The 24743-nt window shown below is 43.9% G+C and overlaps 1 protein-coding gene and 1 long non-coding RNA gene across 2 annotated transcripts in view; one reads left to right on the top strand and one right to left on the bottom strand.

Annotated features, from left to right (window-relative positions):
* MMP24 (matrix metallopeptidase 24) overlaps positions 1 to 24743 on the bottom strand; it is a 162966-nt gene that overhangs the window by 114317 nt on the left and 23906 nt on the right. The window contains 1 exon segment of the mRNA XM_019550707.1: positions 21080 to 21384. Within this exon segment, the coding sequence (XP_019406252.1) occupies positions 21080 to 21384 (305 nt within the window).
* Positions 21302 to 24743, top strand: part of LOC109320576 — a 16084-nt gene continuing 12642 nt past the window's right edge. The window contains exon 1 of the long non-coding RNA XR_002103817.1: positions 21302 to 21388. This is a non-coding gene — a long non-coding RNA (uncharacterized LOC109320576). The remainder of the gene's footprint in view (positions 21389 to 24743) is intronic.

Below are 24743 nucleotides of genomic sequence, written 5' to 3'. Positions count from 1 at the left end.
CCCAAGACTGGGAGGATTGACGAGAACACCACCTGTGCCCCCAGACCCTTTAGCCCTGCTCCCAAATCCCTGTAGCACCTCATGACCTGGCTGGGAGCACTCCAAGCTGTGTCATTGGCACCCACATGAATAAGGAGCATAGGATAGTGGTCTGGGGGCTGGAGGAGCTTTGGGATCTTCTCCACAATGTCCTGGATGCAGGCCCCTGGGAAGCAGCAGACTTTCCGGACTAAGGGGTTGGGGCAGCAGGTTGTCCTCTCAGGATGGAGTCTCCCACAACAAACACCTTACATTTTGTCTTGGGGAGAGCAGGGGCGGCAGCTGCAGTTGAGCCTGTGTTGCCTGGTGAAGCTGGCAACTCACCAGGCTCTGCTGGAGCAGCAAGAGATGTATGTACCTGTTGCTAAGCTCAGGCGGGGCAGGGGCCTTGGTGCAGCGGGCCTTAGGACCCTTGACCACCTTGGTCCATGCCCCTGACTGGACAGAGTGGGAGGTCCCGGAGTCCTTCTTTGTCTTGGAGGAAGACCATGGTCTACCCTCTGGCTCCTGGGGAAGAAGGGCCTGGCAGTTGATCTCCTGCTCACAGTACCTGATGGCACTCAGTCTCTGGACTGTGGCCTGGAGCTCCCCCAGCTGGCGCACCAGAGACCCCAAAAGGGAGCAGACCCCACACGGGGAGGTGGCCATGCTCCCATGCCCCAGACCCTGAAAAAGGGACATGCGGCCCCCACAACCAAGACCCAGGGGCTCCATCTGTGTGGAGCCTGGAACCATGGGCTTCATCTGGGTGGGGGTCTCTGAGGTGCCCAGGGGGTGGGGGGAGCCGCAGAGCCTGAGGGGACCCTCGGGGTGCGATGCATGCCCACCCATGTCATGCCTCTGGTAGGCTGGCTACGGTTGGGACTGTCTACTCTGGGGGGTTTGCAGGCAGGGTCTTGAGCCCTCCCGCATGCCGTCCTGCACGAACTCCTTGCTGACTCATGCGCTGGCAGGCAAGTGTGCCTGTTTGCACAGCCTGTTTGCGCAGCTCCAGTTGCGTGGCTCCCTGGGGGGCTGGGCGAGGTAGGGGCCTGGACGGGGCTTGACCCGGCCTGGCTTCACACAGCTGCCTCCTCCCACTCAGTGAGGGGTTAACCCCTTCCCACCACAGGCCCTGCTTGCCTCCAGCTGTGCTGGAGGTCGGTGGGGGGGCTCCGTGTCTGCTGGGGGGTGTCTGGGGGGCTTTGGGGAAGCGAGGGCGTGGCAGGCTTTCACCCACATGTCTCTCGCCACTCCGGAGCCTAACTGGGTCTTTTGTTGCTGTTGGTGGGCCCTTTTAAACTGCGTGCATGTGCAGTGGGCCCGCTGTTGGGGAAAGCTGCTCTCGGGCAAGGGGGAGCCCTGCCCTACTGGAGGGGGACTGGTGAGTACCGCCTCCTACCTCTCTGTCTCCCTGGGGGGCTGGGTCAAGTAGGGGCCTGGGCAGGGCTTGACCCAGCCCAGATCTACTCAGCTGCCTCCTCCCAGTCAGTGAGGGGTTAACCCCCTCCCGCCATGGACCCCGCTTGCCTCCGGCTGTCCTGGGGGCCGGCAGAGGGCTCCGTGGCTGCTGGGGGGGTGTCTGGGGGTCTTTGGGGGAGTGGGGGCATGGCGGGCTTTCACCCACGCGTCTCTTGCCACTCCGGAGCCTAACTGATCTTGCTTATTTCCAGTTCCCTCTTCATTCCACTGCTTGTCTCCAGCCTTGGGAAGCAGGGAGAACTAATGGGGAGTTGGGAGAATGAACAGGGGCTGAGGGGAACAAACAGGGGCAGGGGACTGGATGGGGAGTTAGGGGAACAAACAAAGGTCTGGGATCAGGTGCCCCCCACCCCATGGCTTCCTCCCCTGCTTTTCCATCCTCCCCCAACCCCCTACCTACCTGCCATGAAGCTGAGTTGAGGTCCCTGAAACCTGCACTGCTGCTTGCCTCCCACAGGCAGGCAGCGTGCTTCAGCACTGGGGTAAGCATGAGCCATACAGACGCTCTGGCTGGGTACCAGAGCATCCCTGTGGAGGACCTAACCTCTGGTTGCCTCAGGTCCTGGATCATGCCTTGCTCCACTTTTTCCCCCTAGGGTATTTTTTGACCCCTGGATATCCAGGTATCTAATTTTGCCCCCCCACTGCAAATTTCCAGCACAGGGAACGTTTTCTTGTTCCCACAGTTGCCTCTTGCAGTGTCCCAAAGGGGTACGAGATGCTGCAAGAGGCACGTGCATGCTCATGTGGATGTGCCCCTGAAGTTCAGTAAGGACAAGTGCAAAGTCCTGTGTTTCAGACAGAACAACCCCATGCACCGGTACAGACTGGGGCCTGACTGGCAGGGCAGCAGCTCTACAGAAAAGCATCTAGGGGTTACAGTGGACAATAAAGTTGAACATGAGCCAACAGTGTGCCCTTGTTGCCAAGAAAGCTAACAGCATAGCAGGCTGCATGTAGGTGTGTTGCCAGCAGATCAAGGGAAGTGATTATTTCCATTTGTTTGGCACTGGTGAGGACACATCTGGAGTACCATGACCAGTTTTTGGTCCCCCACTACAGCAAAGATATGGACAAATTGGAGAGAGTCCAGCAGAGGGCAATGAAAATGGTTAAGGGGATGGCGCATGACTTTTAAGGAGAGGCTGATGGAGCTGGGCTTATTTAGTCTGCAGAAGAGAAGACTGAGGGGGGATTTAATAGCAGCCTTCAACTTCCTGAAAGGTGGCTCCAAAGAGGATAAAGCTAGACTGTTTTCAGTGGTGGTGGATAACAGAACAAGGAGCAAAGGTCTCAGCTTGCACAAAGGGAAATTTAGGTTGGATATTTTTAAGACACAGCTAGACAAAGCCTTGGCTGGGATAATATAGTTTGGGGTGGCTCTGTTTTGAGCAGGAGGTTGGACTAGATGACCTCCTGAGGTCCCTTGCAACCTTAATTTTCCATGATCCTATGCTTCTAAGTGTCACTTCCAAACCAAGAGAAGTGATTTTTGTGTTTTATTCAATATTGGTGAGGCCTCACTAGGAGTACTGGTGTCCAGTTTTGGCCCCGCGTTTCAAGTAGGATGTGGACAATTTGGAAAGAGTCCAGCACAGAACAACAAATATGAATTGGAGCCTGGAAGGCAAGACTTTTGAGGAAATGTTGAAAGAGCTAGGGTTATTTAGTCTGGAAAAGAAGAGTGAAGGTGGATTTTATAACAGTTTTCATATACTTGAAGGATACTTACAGAGAGGATGGAGTTGGGTTTTTCTCTGTGACCACAGCGGAGAGAATTAGGAGCAGTGGGCTTAAGCTTCAGCAGGGGAGATTCAAGTTAGAGGTTAGGAGGGTCTTTCTGACTGTAAGGGTACTCAAGCATTGGAACAAGCTACCTAGAGATATTGAGGAATCTCTATCCTTGGAAGATTTTAAGAGTTGGTTAGGCAGACACTTGGCTAGGATGCTTCTGCCTGGAGCTGAGGCTGGACTGGATGATTTCATAAGGTCCCTTTCAGCTCTACTTTCCTCTGATCTCTATAATACAGTAAACATAAAGCACTTTATACTACTCCACTGAAGTGAACTCAGATGCCCAAACAAGATTTTAATCCACTGTGTGCAACTCTGAAAAAAACATTAATACAAAAGGTGGGCAGGCTCTTCTTGCTGCTGTTTTAATTCAACTTTAAGGCTAAGATGACAGTATGTTACCAGGATAGATCTATTTATGGATTCCCAGAGATTTTATAGGATACATAATAAGCTTTCATTCAAGCACCTGTTTGGGTTAAGGTCTGATCCAAATGTACAGTAAGTTCTTAATATATGTAGAGGGCAGCTGTCTTCCAGAAAGTTGAGGATACAATAGAGTGGGCTCTCCTGGATCTTGTTCTGACCAATAAATGAAGAATTGACTGAGACTGAAATGGTGATAAGACATTTGAGAGGAAGTGACCATGATATGATGGAATTCATGTTCTTATGAAAGAGATGACATGAGAGTAGCAAAACAAGGACAAAGGGCTTAAAGAAGACAGGTTTCAATGGACTCTGAGAAACAGTAGATGCGATCCCATGGATACACAGATTGAAAGGATTAAAGGGATCCTGCATTTCCTTAAGGACACAGTATTGGAAGCTCAACAAGAATCTATTCCGGTATAGTGGAAAGAAAGAGCCAGAGGAGACCAATCTGACTATACAAGTTGCCTTTAAGCTACTTGAAATTCAAGAGAGAGAGCTAGACAATGGAAAGAAAGGCAAGTCACTGAGGGCTCCTATAGATATCTGAGAAGCCTGCTTTGATGCACTGGAAATCCAGCATGTCAGAGCAGACTCATTAATTGAGTCTGCTGGAGCATGGAAATTGATGCGCTCCAGCAGCCTTCTGTGTCATGTGTATCAGTGTCCCCACACGGAAAACTGATGGTGGGGTGCTTTAAAAAAAACAAATACATTTGAAGAGATTATTTCAAAGTGCCCTGCCACCATTTTTTCAGCACAGGGATGTGTGGGGATGTGATCTGCAGGCGCTTATAATTAGTGCGGCTTGCTAATTAAAGTGCTTGACGCCACTTTCCAGAGCACATGTAAAAATGCCTTAAGGAGGCATACAATAGAACAGTAGGAACCTGCAGGGAAAAAAAAAATCAGAAAAGCAAAAGCAATGGTAAGATACAAGTGGCCAGGAATATTAAAGACAATGGGAAGAGGTTCTATAAATATGTCAGACCACAGAACAAAGAAGAAAAAAGGATACGTGGCCAATTGTGGATCCACTACTTACTAGTGAGTGTGATCTATTAATACATAATGCAAAGAAGGCAGAGGTGCTCAGTGATTGCTTTTCCTCAGTCTTCAGCAAAACACCCCCCAAAAATTGAAAAAACCCAACTGTGACCAGAAGCTAACAAGATTAATATAAAGGGGAATGAATTACGGTAAGTGAAGAGCACCTCCGAGAACTATTTCCTTATAAATGGCTCTGGTGCTTACTTGCTTCTGAGACAGCAGGGAAAAGCAGGCAGGCAGAGGAGAAATAGGGAGGGGCATGTTCTGAGCAGGAGGGGGAGGGAAGGGCGGGTTTTCACTTGCTTTAGGGACTTTAAAAATTCCTCAGAGGCTCCCATAGCATAGTCCAATTCAAAAGGGAAGTACAGCTAAGCCACTGTACCTGCTCTGGCTATACCTCTGAGTATTTACAAAGTTATGTATGGCAAACGAGGCCCCAATAACCTAGAGACAAGATACAGCAGAGGCAGGCAAAATACAGCCTGGGGGGCAGATCCAGACCACCAGGCACTTTCATCTGGCCCACAGCACCCACCAACTAATTGTGCCCCACCTAGCCCTTCCATCCACAAGGATGGGAGCAAGGCACCCATCCTTGTTGCTGCAGTCCCCAGGGGACCTGCTTGGCTTCCCAGCTGTTCTGCTTGCTCCAGGAACCAGGTAGGGAAGCGGTGGGAGTGGGGGCAGAAGCTGCACCTGGGCAGGTGCACGGAGTGTGGAGCTGGGGCTGGTGGCAGCGCGGAGCCCACTCCCAGGGGTGCAGTGACAGCATGGAGCTCGGGTGGGCAGGGTGTGGGTGTGAGGGAGGGTGGGGTGGTGCAGGGATCCCCCACACTCCTCCCTTTGCATGCAAACCTGAGAGGCAGTGGTGACAGCAGCAGCAGCAGGCAGGGGAGCTTTGAGGTGGCTGTGCCCAGTGCAGGTACTGGTGCCTGGTGGCATGTGGCTCTGGTCAGTGCTGCACATTGTGGCAAGGGGTGCAGCCTGGCTGGGCTGCCTCTAGCACAGGGGTTCCCCACACTTGAACACCACAAGTGGGGAAGCTCCGAATGCTGGAGCTGCCTGCTTTCCCCGCCCCCTGCTGCACAGATCCCAGGACTGTCAAGGGGCAGGGCTACCCATGCAGCATTCAGCTCTCCAAACCTTATTAAGTGACCCTCCAGCCAAAATTATTACCTCTCCATAGCTACAGATTATCTATTTTTAAATGAGGAATCCAGAAAATTATAGATTGGTCAGCGTGACTTCAACATCAGGGAAGTCACTAAAGCAAATAATAAAACCATCAGTTTATAAATATCTGGAGGAGAAACATGGATTTATTAGGAACAAATCATACCAAACCAACTAGATGTACCTAGTTTGATGAATGAGGAATCTACCTAGATGTTAGGAAAGGTTTTGACACATTTCCATGAAAGCTTGACCCACACACACACACACACGCACACACTCTTTGGTTTGTATGTAGGGCTCAAATGTACCCTGCCTTCTAAATTCCCTCAGGACAATTTCATGAGCAAGCTGGAAAAATGTGAACTAGACAAAACAATTACAGAGCAAACAGTAATTATAAAGGGATCAATGTCAGAACTACAGGAGGTTTCAAGTGGGGTTCCATTTTAAAAAGATCTGCATAAGTTAGAGAACTGGTTTATAGATGAGATTAAATTCAACCAATACAAATATAAAGTGCCACACTTCGGTAAGAAAAACAAATACACAAACAGAAGAGGGGATAATCATCTAGACCATATCACTGCTGAGAAGAAACCTGGGATCATGATAAATCACAAACTGAACATGAATCAATAACATGATTCCGTCACAAAGTAGCAAATGCATATTTGTTTTGCATTAACAGCAACATTGTGTGCATGACATGGGGAGTGGTAGAACAACTTTCACTGGTTAGGCCTCAGATGGAATATTATGTAAAAATCTGGACAACATACTTAAATATTATAGAGAAACTGGAGAGGATCTAGAAGTGAATGATAATGTTGATAGAGAAGTTGGAATGCAAGCCGTATGAAGAAAGATTGAGAGAACTAAGTCTGTTTAATCTGGAGAAAAGAAGATTAAGGAGGGGACAGAACAGCAGTTCTCAGATATTTGAAAGGATGTGATAAAGAATAGGAATAAAAACTGTTCTCCCTTGCCACGAAGCGGAGGAGACATAATGTAATTGCTTAAGGCTAGGGACAGAAATTACACATCAACTGGTATAAGTGATTTGAAAGTGGTTCAAAGCAAACACAACAGAGGTTCAGTGCACATAAACCACTTTCAAAATGGCCAAAACTGGTTTAAGATAAACTTAGATGGATGTAGTATCAGATGTAACTGATTTTGGTTAAATCGGTTTATTGAACTTCTATCCCAGATCCCCTCCAGATTCAACTTAACTCATGGTCTCCCAGCATCCCAGGACGCTTTGTATTTCCCTCCCTCCCTCCCTCCCCACAGGGTGGGCAGGTTAGCCTTGGCCTAAGCTGTCTACTCCAGCCAAACAGGGGGGTGTGCTCTAGCACCCCCAGCTTCTGGCCTATTGTCACAGGGGCACTCTGGTGCCCTGTGACTATGATGAGAGAACAGGTGTTGGTCGCCACGGCAACCGCAGTGGGTCAGCTGACCAGAAGGGGGCCGGGCTCGGCCTTTATAAACAGCCCAGGCTGAAGCCTGGCTGGCAGTTCCCTTCTGGCAGCCTGAGGAGCCAGAGCCCTTTAGCTGAGTCGAGCAGAGCAGCCCGAGCACCCGAGTGGTGGCACCATGGTACGGGGCGAGAGAACCCTGACTGGAAGGTTTGGCAGGAAAACCGGGTGGGCCTAGATTGTATGTTATAGCCAGGAGACTTATTTTTGTGTTACAGCCAAATGGCTTATAGTTCTGTTTAGTTATGGTTAAACAGGAGGACCGGGTGAGGCTGTAGGGGTGGAGGAGGCCTCATTAGGAGCTCCCCAGTAAAGTGGGGTGCTCCCAGCGCTGGAGAGGGCACTGCACTTTGGGGGTATCCTGACCCCGACCCAGAGAGAGAGTATTGGGAAAGCTCAGTAGGGCTCCACAGTGGTGGAGGCCCTGGTGCCAGTGGGGCACCGTAGTTTAGGGGTGCACTGCCCCAATCCTGAGAAGGGGAACAGGCAATTTTGGAGGGGCCAGGCAGGGCTAAGGCCACCCGAGCCCCAATTGCTAAGAGCATTAGTGTGGGCACAAGCCAGCTGCCCGGAGGGTGTTCATGTTAAGACCCAGGAGGCATATGTGAATCGAAACCTAGGGTGAGGTGCTGGTATAAAGACGAGCCCTGTGAGGGCGAGTGCGCAGTCAGAAAGCCCGGGGAGGGTGAGTGCTCGGAGAGACAGGACCTGGGGGGCACCGTCTGTATGCGGAGGATCCCCAGGGAGGGGCACGCATATTGAGCAGGCCTAAGAGGGGCAGACATATTAAGCAGGCCCGAGAGGGCTAACAAGCCTAGGGGCGCCAGTCAGGGCGCAGAAAGCAGAGGGGCGCCGGTTGCGTGACAAGCCCGGGGTGCCAGTCAGGGCGCCGGTTGTGTGGCAAGCCCAGGAGCGCCAGTTAGGGCGCAGGAAGAAAACTGACCAGACAACGTCCGGTACATCAGTGAGGCTTGGGGCGTGCTACAGGGGAGGTTGGAGGCATTCATAGCCCATAAGGCTGGGGTGCACCCGTCACTCCATACAGAACAGGGGACAGGATTAACATAGCACCGTGTCCAAGGGGACAAAGGGCAGCCTCCTTGATAAAACTGAGACAACATCAAAGATGTGGCAGGTGAGAAAAAGGGTGCTGAATCGCCTACTTGGCACGGTAGGGGGCGTTAGGGAGATCACGGCCGCTCCTAGGTCCCCGCGCCATGACACCTATGTCACTACAGGCATTTGGCTGGATTTCCGGAATCAAAAGTGAATGTCTGTTCACTTGCTTATTGGCTCAATCTACGTAGCTTAGACTAACCTCTGAAGATTGAAATGATTCAGCCTTGCATTTTTTGACTGTCTGTACTTAGCCTAAATAGCAGAAAAACACATTTAAAATAAAATGTCTTAATTATAAGTACTGTAGGGCAATAGAACAAGCTGCCTTGGGAAGTTGTGGAATCTCCTTAATTGGAGGTTTTCAGTCTGAGACAGTTTAGGAATACTGTATCCTGGATCTATGTAGGGCATTGGGCTAGATAGCCATTCCAAACTTATGATTCTGTGATACCACATATATAATACTTCAGATCTGTTACCAACCTATGCTGATTTACAGAACACTGTGGCGGGAAGGAGAAGAGGAGATGGACAGGAAGAGGCATTCTGTTTCCTTCCTAGTCATCTAAGCGTCCAAATGTGGTCATCTGTATGGTTTACTGGGTCACCTAAATGCCAAAAATGCCACTTATACATAAGCTGGAATTCTGTTCCTGGGCTTGTACCCCTTCACACATGGATAACTATGTGCAAGGGAGTAGCTGTTCAGGGTGGCATACACAGTAGTAGCCAAGACCTCTCATGGACATGCAGAAGCCTCCAGCTTCCCAGGTGAGTGCCCCAATTGCCCAGGTACTTGGAGAAACAATGGGAGTGTTACCTCTCATTTTGTTGGCAGTGCATATGCCCAGTCTGTGCACATATGCAGTTGTCTGTATATACAGGGCTATATGACCAAGAATAAAATGACAACTTTTGCATAAGCGGCAATTTTGGCATTTAAGTGATCAAATCTAGACACTTAGACCAGGAAGGACTAGAATTCCACCCCAGCTATTAAACTTCTCCCAAAGTCACAATTCTCTTATAATACCTCTCATCACCCATCCAGTTTACACATAAGAAGAGATTAGAGAGGCAAGACCATCCAGATTACCCTGTGAACTACAGGTGAAAGCTCCTTCTCACTTGCTTTGATGCAGTTCCACTGGGCCATATCCTTCACTGCCCCATTACTTAAATGCAACATGGAATAATGTTATGACTCCAGATGTGCATCAGTGCACATGATGCATTTGGTACTAAAGAGATGCTGACATATTGCATAAACAGCTTTGGGAACAGAGGCCAAGACCCAGGGTTATCAACATTCTGCTTGGGCCAAAGTATTAGGTTTCTTCCTGCTTGCTCTTCTCCTGCTCCCATGCCTCTTTCTGAGTGAGCCAACTTCAAGAAGAACAGTTTGAAACGTGTTTGTGGCCATGTCTCCCCCAAAGCTGGGGGCTAGGGTCTCCACTAAGGTGTAAGGTATGAGTTAAAATCCCCAGCAACTGAGGGTAGCCTAGAAGACAGGTCTCTCGTGTTCTGGGTAAGTGCTATATATGGAAGTGTAGGCTATATAAGGATGAGGAGTATCTTTATGCTGCTGCTAACATATCTAATTGCCTTATGCAGCTGGGGTGTGTGGGAGAGGGGTATAGGATTCCAAGCAGATGCAAATTCACCTGTCCTGTTTATAGTAACAGTTGCAGCTTCCATAATACTACAGAGATTCTTTCCCACAGAGTAAGAAATACAAAAAAGGTCCTTACCAGGATGAGATGGCATGTCTTCCAATGACCTCTCCTTGATTGCTGTCATCTGAAATGGGTTGGCCTGTGTGTATCCAAAAAGGTCGTGAGATTTAGATTTGGTTCTTCAGGTACCTGGGAACCTGAAGCATCATCATGGGCCTTGCTGAACTCAGAGAGATGGTTTGGGTCTTCCTGGGATCAAAGGACAGGATTTGTAGATAAGCCACCTCCTTTCTGCTCAGAATCTTACTGTGTGCTGGTCCCCCCACACACATCATGCAACCAGGGCTTATCAAGTTTGTCCAGTTCTTTAGAAAAAGATATCTAGGTGTCTATCCAGACTTGTCACTTGACTTTCTCAGAGACTTCTTTCACAGTCATGACATTGTCATGGCAGTGGTCCTTGATCCATTGAACTTCCAGCTTCCTGTGTTACATCAAAGTCCCATTGTAGATCTGCTGTTTCTTACTGTGAGTCATGAGATCCTGCATGGTAAGTATCTCAGTCTAAAAAGCACTGATATCTTGGGTTAGGCAAGAGGACACATGATGGCAGATCCTTTCTGCTAGCAGCTGGGAGTTGATATCAGAAGATATGAAAATTCACCAGCGAAAGATGTTGATCACCGTGAATACAAGATATCAAGTAAGACCCACAAGTATGCACCATAAACTTTAAAATGGTGATTTCTGACTTCATTTACCCAAAGACAATATAGTTTACATAGGTGGGGAGACTACTTTTGCACAGGGCAGACTTGGACATCTAGTGGCAGACTAACCTGACTTATGAAGCACAGCTTACAATGACACTGGCAGTGGCAATCGTGCTATTTAGAATAGCACAGATCTGGAAGGGGTCTCCTGGGCCATGAAGTTCAGTGCCCTGAGTTCACAGGTGATTATTTACCGAAGAAATCCCCAAAATTGCCACCCAAAACCTTTAAAGACAACTGCAATGCACAAAACCTAAAACACCAACAGCATGCCATAAGGAAAGACAAGAGAGACAGAGTACTGCAAATGCCATGTAATTGTAATAACAGGGTAGTGGTTAGTTAATTTATGCAGAGAAAAGATCCTAGGAAAACAATCATGTCCCATGTTACAGAGGAAAACAAAAACTCTCACAAGCCATGTCACTCATAAATAAAGCAAAATTCCTTCCCGATTACAATATAACTTTAGTTCCATGTAACTTTGGTGGAAGAACTTCAGTGGAAGAGACTCCAAGCAACAACCTCTGTGTTTTCTAAGTGCTGGCAGGAACATCAACAAACCCCAGTAAAAACAAAAACAAACAAAACAAAACATAAAAAAAAAATCCAGCCTTAGTTATGGCCAATGTTCCGGTGTTTGAAAGGAAGGCAAAACCAAAACCAAAACACCGCCCCCCCCCCAAAAAAACCCTAACAAAAACCTAAACAAACAAACAACTCAAAGCCAGAACTGCCTGAGGTAGTCAAAAGAAAATGAGACAGAGTTGAGTGGGGCTTTAAACTGCACAAAGGCTATTCTCTCTAATCAGGATTCCCAGCACGAAGCCATCCCTTGAAATTAGGTACCTAGGCCTGTCCTTTCTCATCCTATCAGCCAAGAAATGTCCCTGACTGTTGCCACAATCTCAATGGTTATAGCATTCACCTGGGTTGCTAAAATCCCTACTCTACCTGAGTGTACTTGAACCCTCATCCTGCAAACTTGATCAGGCAGCTATTTCTGTATATATGCAATTACATTAACTTAAGAGGTGCAGCCTAGAATATCAATTTTATTAATTAGAACACTATTCACATTTTTAACAACCCTTATTTATAAGATTTGTAACCTGTGTTCTTTTGTATAAAAAGATGCTTTCCCCAGATTTTAACTTTCGGTATTAAACCTTATAAATAGGGCACACCAGAACATGTGCTGGAGGTTTAAAGTTAGATCTTAAGTGTACGGTATTAAAAAGCTGGTGTTTATCCCACAGACTTTTGATACATTTTATTCAGACCACTAAAACAAAACCAATGAAAGTGAGAGATGCTAAATTAGTAGAACCTGCTCTCTGAGTCAAAGACTGTGCCTACCTCACCATACATCTCTTAGAGCCTCTGGGGACTAATGCAGTGTAAATACTGGACAAATTCTATTACTATTTTATCACTATCTGGGCCCATATATACGTGCAATTAATGAGAGTGAATATACCTTGGCTCAATTTGAGCTAGAGTAAACTAATCCTGACATCACTGTCTACACATGTGTTTAAGCACAGTAATTTATTAACCTGTGGGATATCATTTGTATCAAACTGGACTATCCAGCAGTGCAGTAAATTAGTCTACTGAGCCCTAATTACTGCATCTGTGTAGATGATGATGCTGTACTGTGCATTAAACTAGCCAAATCCACAGTGAAGTGTGCAGATAGCCATGACCTCTGTGATGTAATATGACATTAATATCTATTAACTTCATGTTTCAGTCTGTATCTCAAAATGCAAAAATGTGCTTGAGGAAGAGGATCAGACAGCCTCAACACACACTACATCAGGGAAGAGGTATCTATCTAGTTAATGATTACAAACAAATGTGACTTTAGCTACCCCAAAAATGGAGTAGTCAGTAGGAGGCATCCTCCTACATAAGGTCTGATGGATCTCTCTTGGATCAGGGTAAAGCAGGGTATTACCTATCATTATAAGAAATAACAGAGCTGCAATGCAAGGGAAGTGGTATACCCTGAATCAAAAGGTTAAATAAGCCTGATATTAGTAAGGCCTTCCTTAAAGCCTACTGGCCACATCTACATGAGACACTGACTGTGCAGTTGTTACATAATCAAGTACTACATGACTAAGCAGTTACCAGTGTTACTGCTCACATGGCTTCTAGGTGATGCTGACTATACAGTAGCTCATTACTCCTGCAGAATAGCTTGTTACTACTGCACAATAGTGTCATGTCACAGTTTGTGCCCCACAATGTTATTGCACAGTACCAGTAAACTACTGTGTAGTAGTAATGAGCCACTGCACAAAAAGCATCTCATGTAGATGCGGCCACTGAGGGGAAAAAAAAGGCAACTGGTATTAAGGCCAGTTGTTAAGTGGCACAACCAACCATATACAGGACGCTTCTACATGAGACATTTACTGCACAGCTGATTAATTAACTGCACAGTAAATGTCTCAGCATCTACATGTGCACCCCTATTAGGGTACACAAAACTAATAAATTATAAATTTACTTGTAAATACAAGTACTACCCTGCTCCAGAACCCTTTTTATGCACACCACTATACATGTAGACATTGACCTGGATGGGCACAGGGTTCTTTAATGCAGCATTTGCTGGCAGGCAGCCCTTGCACTGAAGCACTTTCATGCCCCAGCCAGCCACTCCGCAGCATTTGGGGGCCTGGTTGGAGCAGCCCAGGCTGGCAGGGACTCAGGGGTCAGCCTGCCAGCCCAGGGCTGCACTGACCAGGCTCCCTGTGCTGCAGAGGGGCTGGCTAAAGCACAAGGGTGTTTCAGTGCAGGACTAGCTACAGTCAGAGCAGCCCTGGGCTGGCAGGCTGACCCCCAGATCCCCTGCCAGCCCGGGCTGCTCAGACCAGGCTCCACATGCTGCACACAAAGAAATTCAGGAGCAATAAGCTCCAGAGTGTATTCATGTGCATTAATCACACATGTAGACATGCCCACACACAGCCAATCAATATGTGAACAGCTTAAAAGAAGGAACTTTTGGAAGGAGAAAGGCACTGACCATTGCAAAATTCATACCATATTCTAACTGCATTTTCCATAACTCTAAGTGGATATTACTGTGATGTTTATCTTAATTGATAGGAATTGTTAAGACTAAAGAATGTATCAAATATGTGTATGCTAAAATTTTGTAGGGGAAAATTACTCAACACTACCATTGATATAATGAGATACTCAGTATTTAAACTAATATTAGTTAAGACTAATATGATTAAACCAATACATTTTGGTTTGAGTCCAGTGCAAGCTCTTTAGGATTTTTTAACAAAGTGAAAGAAAAACAACAGAAGATGAAAACAACTACAGTTAATAGAAATAGGTGTTTAAAAAAAATTAAATGGATTTTAACTGAAATCAGATTATTTTATTTTCTTATTTAAATAATAATAAACTTTTCTTAAAAAAAAATTAAAAATGAAATCTGTATTTAATCCAAAACATGTCCTAAACTTATGATAATATTTTAAAACAGAGGTTTTCTGCATTTTTTTCATTGGCAGACCCCTAAAATTTTTCAAATGGAGGTGCTGATCCCTCTGAAATGTAAGTATATGTATTCACATGCTTTTGATAGATCATAGTCATCTCCTGCGGACCACTTAGGCATAGCCTGTGGATGGCTAGGGGTCTGCAGACTACAGATTGAAAACCATTGTATTAAAGTGTTTCAAGAAAACACAAATATGGTGACTGTAAACTTCTTTCAAAAACTCAGATGTTATAACCTGTGTTCTTTTGTATAAAAAGGTTTTAACTTTTGGTATTATACTTTATAAATAGGGAAAAATAGATCAGGTGCTGGAGGTTTAAAGGCTTGATGCTGTGGATGACCGGTGTCATTGGCTAAAAGAGACTGACAGAGCTATCACAGGTATTACCACTCAGCTTCTGACTCCAACAAAGACCATTATGATCTCATCAGACTTATTCACAGAGCTCATCTGACCACTTTCATACACATATTTTAGTTGCTTGACATAAAGTATCAATAAAGTATGAATTATGTAGTAAATGAGGAATACATTGTTCACCATTTTCTAACATGCTACAAATGAAAACTAATTAAGGAGCTGGAAATATTAGGTTATACAATTGCTTTAAAAGAGTGTACCCCTGCCAAGTAGCAAAAATATGCATCAACCTAGTATAAAAATTTGATTTGCTAGTAAATCTGTTTTAACTTTTTAATGGTTAGCTCAGTCAGTCTCAATCAGGGTGCCACAGTACCCTTGAGATCTTTTCTAGGGTGCTGCAGGGTGCCACATGATACTGTTAGGTTTGCAAACATGATACATGATATAAACCCAGAGATTTCAGAGAGGCATTCATAGTGTTAAAAACAATGTGACCTGTTGCGGTTTTTCTGAGTTTTCTGCAACAGAAGAATTGCTGGGTTAGATCAACCAATAACAATGCACCTTCCCTTAGAAAGTAACTGAAGTACAACTGAAAAAGTTTATTAAAATGGAATACTAAGATGAAGCCTTTACGTCAGAGGGAAAAAATTAAGCAACAGTAGCACCTATTATGTCCAGAGTTATGGGTTCAGAACCTATGACAGCATATCAACACAGATTTTATTTTTGAGAGAGACACATTTTTAATAGTCATGCATACTCTAATATAATGATGAGAAATTAGTTTAGGCAACCTATCAAGGTAGTGATTATACTATCTAGAAATGACACAAAAGGGAAAGTTCAGTTTACATTTGTGTGCCTACACATCAGTTTTCTAGCCAAAACCTGGATGATTTTGGCATAGTGCTACACCTCAGGAATAATCAAAAACACATGCACACAAAAAATGAGTGAAACCTCACAGGATGGAAGCACTATGGAGAAGGATGTAGGAGTCTTAGTGGATCACAGACCTGTATGAGTCTGCAGTATGACATAGCTACACAAAAGATGAATGAAGTTTTGGGCTCCATTGTCGAGGTGCGTTAGTTGCAAGACACGGGAGATGATAATGCCTTTTTACTCAGCGCTGGTTATACCTTGTCTAAAGTACTGTGTGCAGTTGTGGGCTCCACATTTTTTAAAGGATATGGAGAAAATAGAGAGAGTCCAGAGGTGGGCAATAAAAATGATAAAAGGCTTGGAAGTCAAGCAATATGAGGAAAGGTTGAAGGAAATGGGCAGGTTTAGCTTGAGGAAAGGCAGTTAAGAGGGGGCATGATATCAAATATCTAAAAGGCCTCCATAAAGAAGTGTGACAACACTTTTTCTCTTTTGCTGCAGAGGTCTGGACACAGACTAATGGCCTGAAGTTGTAGCAAAGTGGGTTTAGATTGGATATCAGGAGAAACTTCTTCACTGTTAGAATAGTGAGACAGTGGAACAGGTTGCCTATGAATATTGTGAAATCTCCATCACTGGAAGGTATTCAAGAAGAAATTAGACAAGAATTGGTCAGGGATTATCTAGGACACTAATTCTCAACTGGGGTGCCATAGCATCCTGGGGCGTCTTGAGATCTTTTTAAGGGTGCCATGGGATGCCATACAATGTTAACATTTATGTTTGCTAACATGATTCACAAGATAAACCCAGATGTTTCAAATAGAAATCCATAGTTGTGGTCTTTCTGAGTTCTTTGCAATGGTCTGTTATTTTTCTGTAATCCAAAAATGTTTGAAAATGAAGAGCTGGCATTTTTCAAGGCATATCCAGGGGTACCACAAGTCAAAAAAGGTTGAGAATCTAGGAGTAGCTATGCCTGGATTGTTTTGTGAAAAGCAGCAGTTAGAAGCACAGGAGATGTCTTCCTTTTATCCCACTATGGATTGCTGGGAGATAATGAGAAAAGCTCTATATTTTAAAGCAGGTAGATGTTGGAGATGACCATACTCAGCAGCAAGAGAATGAAGCAGAGCTCCATAACTGGCTTAGCTATGAAAAAAAAGTTTAGCGGAACTAGGATAAGATTATAGAGGGGATACAAAAAGGGTAGTTCTAGCTATCCAGTTAGACGGCATGATGTGTGGAATTATGCTTGCTGCCTATTGGTTGTAGAGCAGAATGGAAGGTGTTTAGTATTTCCCTTGCTCCTGGCCTATCCTGTTGCCATCTAAGAATGGGAACATTTTTTTTGCCTCTTCCTATTGCTACAGGTGTTAGAGTTTGGGGGGTTTTTTTTCTGCTTTCCTCAGAAGCATTGGGTGTTGGTTGCAGTGAAGGCTGGGGTTTCTAACTGGGGTGAGCCACTGCTCCTGGTGGGATTCAAACCCAGAGGTTCCTGGTTAAAGGGCCTTGTCCCTCCATTCAATGTCAGACTAATTGCCACATTTGGGATAAACAAGGACTTTTACCCCATGGTCAGACTACTAATTAAAGGGGTTTTCCCTTCCTCTGTAACATGGTGCATGGTCCTTTTTCTTGGATGGCTTACAGATTTTAATAACCCACACAGCAGCAAGACACCGACCCATTATGCCTTGTAGTTGTATGACAGGGTTGATTATATAGTTTTAGCAATAGGTTAGACTACGATTTATACAGGATGGCTTACATGAGGGTAATCCTGCCCCTGGCAGGGGGTTGGTCTAGACTCTAGATTCTAAGATTCCATTACTTACCCCTGCACTGTGGACATGCAGCCAGCTTTGCTTGTTCTTCTTTGGTCCATTGATCTTTCTCTTTTGTCTATCCATGGAGCAGGTGGGACAAGCTTCAAAAAGACTACTGAGGAGGACCTTGTATAATGTCTAACGGCATGGCAATTAGAGCACCATGACTGGAAAGTCTGAAATATAGCTATGCATCCTCTCTGGGTGAGGGGAGCCGAGAATGCAGGTGTTATGCTTCCAGACTAATGGCTGCTATACATGTGCAGGGATGCTGCTCTGATGCACTATAATTACAGCACACTGGAGCAGACTCGATTAATCGATTAATCGAGTCTTCTCAAGCACGATAATTACCATGCTCCAGAAGACTCCAGCGTCATGTGTATCAGTATCCCTGTGCTGAAAAATGGCAGTGGGGTGCTTTAAACTAAAGCTCATTTGGCGATTGAAGGATGCACATGACACTCCACATGCTTTCACAGTATCATAGTAGCTAGGGTCAGGAGGGACCTGATCAGATCATCTAGCCTGACCTCCTGCCACAGGCAGGAATGAATGCTGGGTTCACAAGACCCCAGACAGGTGATCATCTAACCTTTAACCTCTTTAATTAGCATGGCTCTTGGAGCTGCAGTTGTTAAAGCTCCTGCCTCCCACCAGAGCACACCTATAAACACCCTAAGTGCCTAACCATCCAGTTACTGGGGCTACAACATATGAGAGCCCTTCTCTTCTGGCCTTTAACTTTTGCTAGTCACGGATTTCTGTCCAGCTACCTTTTTTTTTGCTTACACTCATATGTCCAGAATGGACATGTCCATATAACCAGTGGACAGTCAGTTTACAATCTACAGCATATACTTCAATCTATGTGTGTATGGTTATGTGTCCACAGTGCAGGGGTAATAGAATCACAACCTGTGCATAAGTGCCAAAAAAAATAAATATGAGGCTCAAAAAGTGTCATTTAGGCACACAAAGAGAAAAAGAAGTCTACCCAAAATATTTAGCTATCCTAATTTGTCAGGATAGCTAATTAATCAAAATAAACCATGGCTTGTATTTTATGAGATCAACGCCTATGAAACTGTATGGTGTACATCATATAAAATGCCAGTGTACAATTCTGCTGTGAATGTGTAATAGAGATCTGTTCAAATAAGTCTTCCAGTCTTCATATGGAATGCTATCTATTCATAAACAGTGCTTACATCACTCATGAAAAGCCCTCAATAGTTTTACTAGCTGCACAAAATCTGCATGCTTCTTTCTGTCAACTTCTGGAATCTGTTGAGGATAACGTAGGTGATGTAAAACAAAACAAAAAGCCAGACAACTAAAAATCAATCAGCTAAAAGCAAAGGGCCAGATTCTATCTGGTTTCTTACATACCTACATTGCAACACCTAAGCATTATGTTCCTTGTTCTAGAGGGGCTTGCTTATGTGCCTAGGATTTCTACATAGTTCCTGCAGAGACACTTGGTTTGGAGAACAGGAAGGCCTCCAAATTATGGATCAGAAAAAGCCCAGAGGAACCTGTTGGATCCTTTTAAAGCCAGGAGCACACATCTATTCATACTGTCCATTAAGCATCTCCAGTCACTTGAAATTTACACCACCTTACTCTCCTGAAGACAGCTATCCAGCAGCTTCTGAAGAGTCCAACTGTTAGAGGAATTAAATGTATTTGCCTTACACATGTTAAGGTTATAGGCCTCTCCCTAATGAGATTTAGATCTAGATCTCCCACTTCTTTGAGAATGCCCTAACAGCCAAGCTATAAAATAGATATGTTGAAGATGGGCCTGGACTAAATGACCTCTAGAGGTTCTTTCCAGCCCTATTCCTCCATGATTCTGGTCTCACAAGGAAAACAAGCAAATGAAAGTTTGCCTTTGTAGCCTAAGGATTAAAGCACTCCTCCAAGAGAGGGCAGTCCTGGGTCCTGGTCTCTACCAGCAAACAATTACTGTTTTAACCAATGTAAAATGCGTAAACAGTACTTGGAGTAAAGAACAGGAAGGTACTTTATGTCTATTCCAGGCTTCTAAAATTACATAATGGCTACAGCTATCTTAATATTTTTCTTTTTATATATAGAAAAACACCAGACAGAGTAGAAATGTTGTTGCTGATCTCTTGCTGGTGTTTTTTTTTAATTATTATTCTGGTAAGATTTTATTTCAGCCCAAAGTTAAACACACCTCTGTCACCAGGATAGAGAACAAACTGATTAGAAATAATACACACTTCAGGAAACAAATCTAGTAAGAGAGACCTTATATTTATGGCAATACCTACAATGAAAGGAAGAACTTTCAATCGTATGAGAAAAAAGACTGTGCAAAAGAAAAACTTATCCAAACTATACTGACAGCACTTCCAGCAAAATACACCAAAGATGGAAGGGAGCTCACAGCTAGTGAGAATACCAGCTGAGTGACCTTGTGAAGGTGATGCAGACCACTCTGTAAAGGAATTTGATTCTGAGAGGGCACAATATTTTAATTCAGGCACTTAGACACCATGGTGATTCCAGACAGAACAACCAACTCCTATTATTAACCAAACTACAAGGTGCCAATAACATTTACAAAATAACTGCAAATTATTTACAATTTTTTACTTTATCTCAACATAGATTTTTTTCTAACAATCATTCTGAATACATGCTGTTTTCCATGCATATCATTCTGCAAATGGAATGAAATATCTCATTCAACACTCAATTAAAAAAAATTAATTCTATGGTTCAAACTTGAAAAACGTGCAAGTTCTTGCTGAAGAAAAAAAATCAGAAAATAGAAAAGGAACTGTTCGGGTATATCAGAATTAAGATAAGGCCCATAAGTACACTCAAGTTGTTCACTATTTCGGTTTTACCATTTAGAAGCCAATTTTCCTAATTCCCAAGTTTCATTAAACAAATGAACAAGCTCTCACTTCTGGTCTGAGATTTAACAGGATAAATTTCAGGCCAAACTGAGATTTAGGGAACTTAAAGTAGATCAATAAAAATTAAAAATCTGTTATTGAAAACCATCTGCTTTCTTAATTCTGAGCTCACTACTGAACAACATCTTTGTTGTCCTTGCTGAGCACACTGAGTTCAGCATGGTTAGGGATCTGCATGAAAATTTTGCCTTTGTTTTTTCAGCACTCAGACTGTCCTCCTCCCTGTTAGGAAAACATGTTTTCTAAAGCAAGAATGGCCACAATCTTCAAAGCTAAGCATGCACACATTCAGGCTCACTCCTGAATACATTCAGATGTGCATTTAGGTACGTGGCATTAACCTGCAAATGTAAGATGTGCACATTTAAGGTGGAGTGCATGTTTTTATAGTTTGGAGCCAATGTGTAGGAGTAATGGGCTCCACTAACCTGCCATTTCCCATAAGTCAAAAACCTATATATTAAATCTACATTCATTTGGTTTTAAAAACTGTGACCTGTAATCTTACCATCGTGATTAGAATTTCCCAGAGTCCATGGCTCATCTGAATCGAAGTGAGTATCTCCTCCTATTCCTGGTCCAGGAAAGTAAGCATGAGCTAGGAATCCACCTTCTCCATCAAATGGAGAACTGTCTCCATGGAAACCAGAAGCAAAAAATATCATAATATCTGCCTCCTTCCTGTCATTTTTAATTTCATGATAAGGAACCTCTTCAAAGGTAAGTGGCGTCACTCTCTGCCAAACATCAAATGCCTGGCGAATGGCTCTCCTTGTATCAATCTCTCCAACCTTGGGGGTATAGTTGTGCACACTGTGTGAATGAGAAAAGAAGGACTGATTAAAGGCATAGCTCTTATGCAGGTTATTACAACAGTTAGCAATTCTTATACTTTACCCAAACCAGAGTTTCCATTTTTGCAGGCACGTTTATATATTTATCTGCAATTTAAATCAAATAGAAGACTATGGCTGAAATCCTAAGCCCACCAAAGTCAACAGCAATCCTTTAATGACTTAAGTGGACTTTGCATTGGTCTTAAAAGCTGTATCACACCCCCAAATTAAGGATTTAAATATCTTGGTAACCTAATTAGAAAGGATGAATTATTGCAGTATTTTTTCCCTGCAGTTACCATGCAAAAATTAAATCTGCTGATTCTGTCAATTAGAGCTAAGTATGGCAGTGAGCTTATGATATGGAAGTTGAAACTGAGAGATACCCAAATTCTTCTTATGGACAGGACACAAAAGAGCTATTAGATGGGACCTACTTTAAACTTGCAGTGAGAGAGGCTGGATTCAAACTGTTAAAAAATAAGTAAAATGCCCCATAGTACAACAGCATTAAAGGCCACATTCACTTACACACCTAATAGGTGTGTAAGTGAATGTAGACTTTAATGCTGGCACCTATTAGGTGTATAAGTTGATTGGAGTGTCTATGTATGATTCTATTCCACCCTGCTTGAGTCCCTGAAAATTAGTTAATGCAAAGGGTGGTTAGGTCCCCTTTTCATTGCTGTTTTGTAACAATCTAAAGGGTAAGATGTCAGCGTGTTAAAAAATGTACAGGCACACTCCGCTTACTGCTGCTCTTCTTAGCATGGGTGACTGGTGAGTCCTGAGTTGGGTGAGACCAGTCAGTGACGGGGGGGAGGTCCCCCACGGCCAATCGTGTTCCTGCCTGCTCCCCCACCTGTCACCTAAGCGGGGAATGCTGACAGTCAGGGGTTGAACCAGCACTCTAGGGTGTGCACGTGCACCCCATGTGTTGCCACTGCCTCTTAGCACTATTTTACTATAATGCTCATTTTACATTGATACCCAATTCCACTTAGCACTCAGTGAGTTTTGTTATAATGCTCATGGCATCATACAGTGCCATCTTGGTTCGTCAAAAACTTTTGGTTTTATTTAACACTGTTCTGCTTAATGCTCAGTTTTTTTGGTAACCAATTAAGAGTGCTAAGAAGGGGTTGCCTGTACATACTTTAATAGATTTTTAGGACTTGAACAAGGTTGGAACAGAATTGCACTTGGGTGCCCAAGTCCACTTATGCACCTAAAAGGTGGAATAGACTTTGGTTTTTCTTCACTGTCCCATGGGGGACACCAGGAAGGTCTGACTCAAAGACTGTCATATCCAAAGGACAGACCTCTTGTACTTGACCTATAGGACTAACTTGCAGAAGAAGTATCTGAACCAGTATCTAGAATTAGGCATATCATATGCTTTTCCAACATGTAACAATTCTTGATGAGGCAATGCCACAATATAGTCACCAAGATCTCTGAATTCTATTCCTGACTGTGGGCAAAGAACATAGTGTAACTGGTAGAGTAAAGGATCCAGACAATACAGCCAAGCACTTGCATAAGCACACTCATTCTGTAAGGTAGTAGGACAACATGGACAAGGTCTTTGCAGAGACTTGGGTTCTGATTCTGACTCTGTCTGAAGTGATTGTGTTAAAAAGAATGATGGATCAGCAAAAAAAGGCTATGTGTCACAACCTAAGAAGTCAGAGGAGAAATTGGGCACATTTACATGTGCATTAATGCACTTTTCCTAATGTGCATTAAATTTAGTCCCTCCAATATAAAGTACTAAATAAATGTGCATTAAGCTGCCCTAAAGCTCAGTACTGAAAGTGCACTTTTCTTAAGTGACAATTAATGTGCAGTAGCCTGTTTTACTGTGCATTAGCATACTTGCACAGTTTTTTTAGGTGACGTTTTAGTGAGCAGTAAAATAGGCTACTGTTCATTAAAGCGCACATGTAGACATGCCCATTGAGAACTGCCAAAAATCAAGTAAAGTTACACTTTGCCAAGGATACTAAATAAAAAAATTGAAAAGTTCTTCGGTCATGTTTTTGAACAAAGGAAAGAAGCAAGGCCACTATATGCTGAAGACTTAGAAAATTAAGGCAAAGACAATGAAAACAGGGTTATGGACACAACAATTTCCACAACCAAAGTAGAAGCAAACTCAAGATGCCAGTTCCTATTCCATCTATTAGGTACTTAAGTGGCCTTATATGCCAAAGTGTGATCCTACAGCTTATGATCCTGAAAAAAGCATTAACTGGCCTACTTTTGTAAGATGCCACAATATTAGCTTTAGGATAAAGTCACAAAAAGCAGAAGGCCAATTCATCCATGTTTTGCATCAGATATTTTTCAGGGACTTAAGCAGAGTGGAACAGGATCATACACAAGCACCTAATAGGTGGAATAGAGTCTGGCCAAAAGGGTGTAATGTGCTAAAGTCAGCAGGTTCAAATTATCTCCACCTCAACTGTGAGAGAATGAACACATTAAATTCAACATCCAGTAGCAAATAAATCTATAAAGTTGGACTTGTATCATATAACTGGAGAATAGCTAATATGGTAATTATATTTAAGAAGAGGAAAAAAATGATTCAAACAACTATAGGCCTGTTAGATTGACCTCAATAATATGTAGCGCTTTCAAACAGATACTGAAGGAAAGAATAATTAAGGTAAATGACAAATGTAATAAAATGCAACCTGGATTCACCGGAGCTTGACTGAGCAACACTAGTATCTTTCCTTGAGAAGATTCCTGATTTTCTAAATAGAGAAAATGTAGTAGAGCTCATCTATGTAGACTTTAATAAAACCTTAGATATAGTGCCACATAGGAACTTATTAGTTAAGTTGGAGAAATTAGTGGTTAATAGAGAATTATAAGGTGGCTAAAGAGGAGAGGGTAGGTAAAGTAAATATCAGATTGGAAGGAGATTCTTAATGGAATTTCCACACCTGAGGACAAGAGGGCAATCCAGGTTGACCTCGGCAGGTGCAATAAATGGGCAGATGAGAACCTGATGGCATTTAACACTGAAAAATGCAAGGTTCTCCACCTTGGGAGGAAAAATATGCAGCATGCTTATAGGCTAGGCAGTGCTGCACTGGCTAGCACTTTGGATGAAAGAGACTAACCTACAGGTTAGGGAACTCCCCTCTTGTCAGCACGGAGGCAGAAAAGGATCTTGGCGTCATAATTGACTCCAAGATGAACGTAGGCTGGCAGTGTGGGGAGGCAGTCAGGAAGGCCAACCGCACCTTGTCATGCATCCACAGAGGTGATCCTCTCCCTCTGTGCGGCACTGGTCAGGCCGCAGTTGGAGTACTGTGTCCA

Source organism: Crocodylus porosus, unplaced genomic scaffold, assembly GCF_001723895.1.
Source record: "Crocodylus porosus isolate Cpor-Errol unplaced genomic scaffold, CroPor_comp1, whole genome shotgun sequence".
In the NCBI taxonomy this organism is placed as follows: Eukaryota; Metazoa; Chordata; order Crocodylia; family Crocodylidae; genus Crocodylus; species Crocodylus porosus.
Note: the sequence above shows the minus strand (reverse complement) of the source record. Positions and strands in the feature narration are given on the sequence as shown.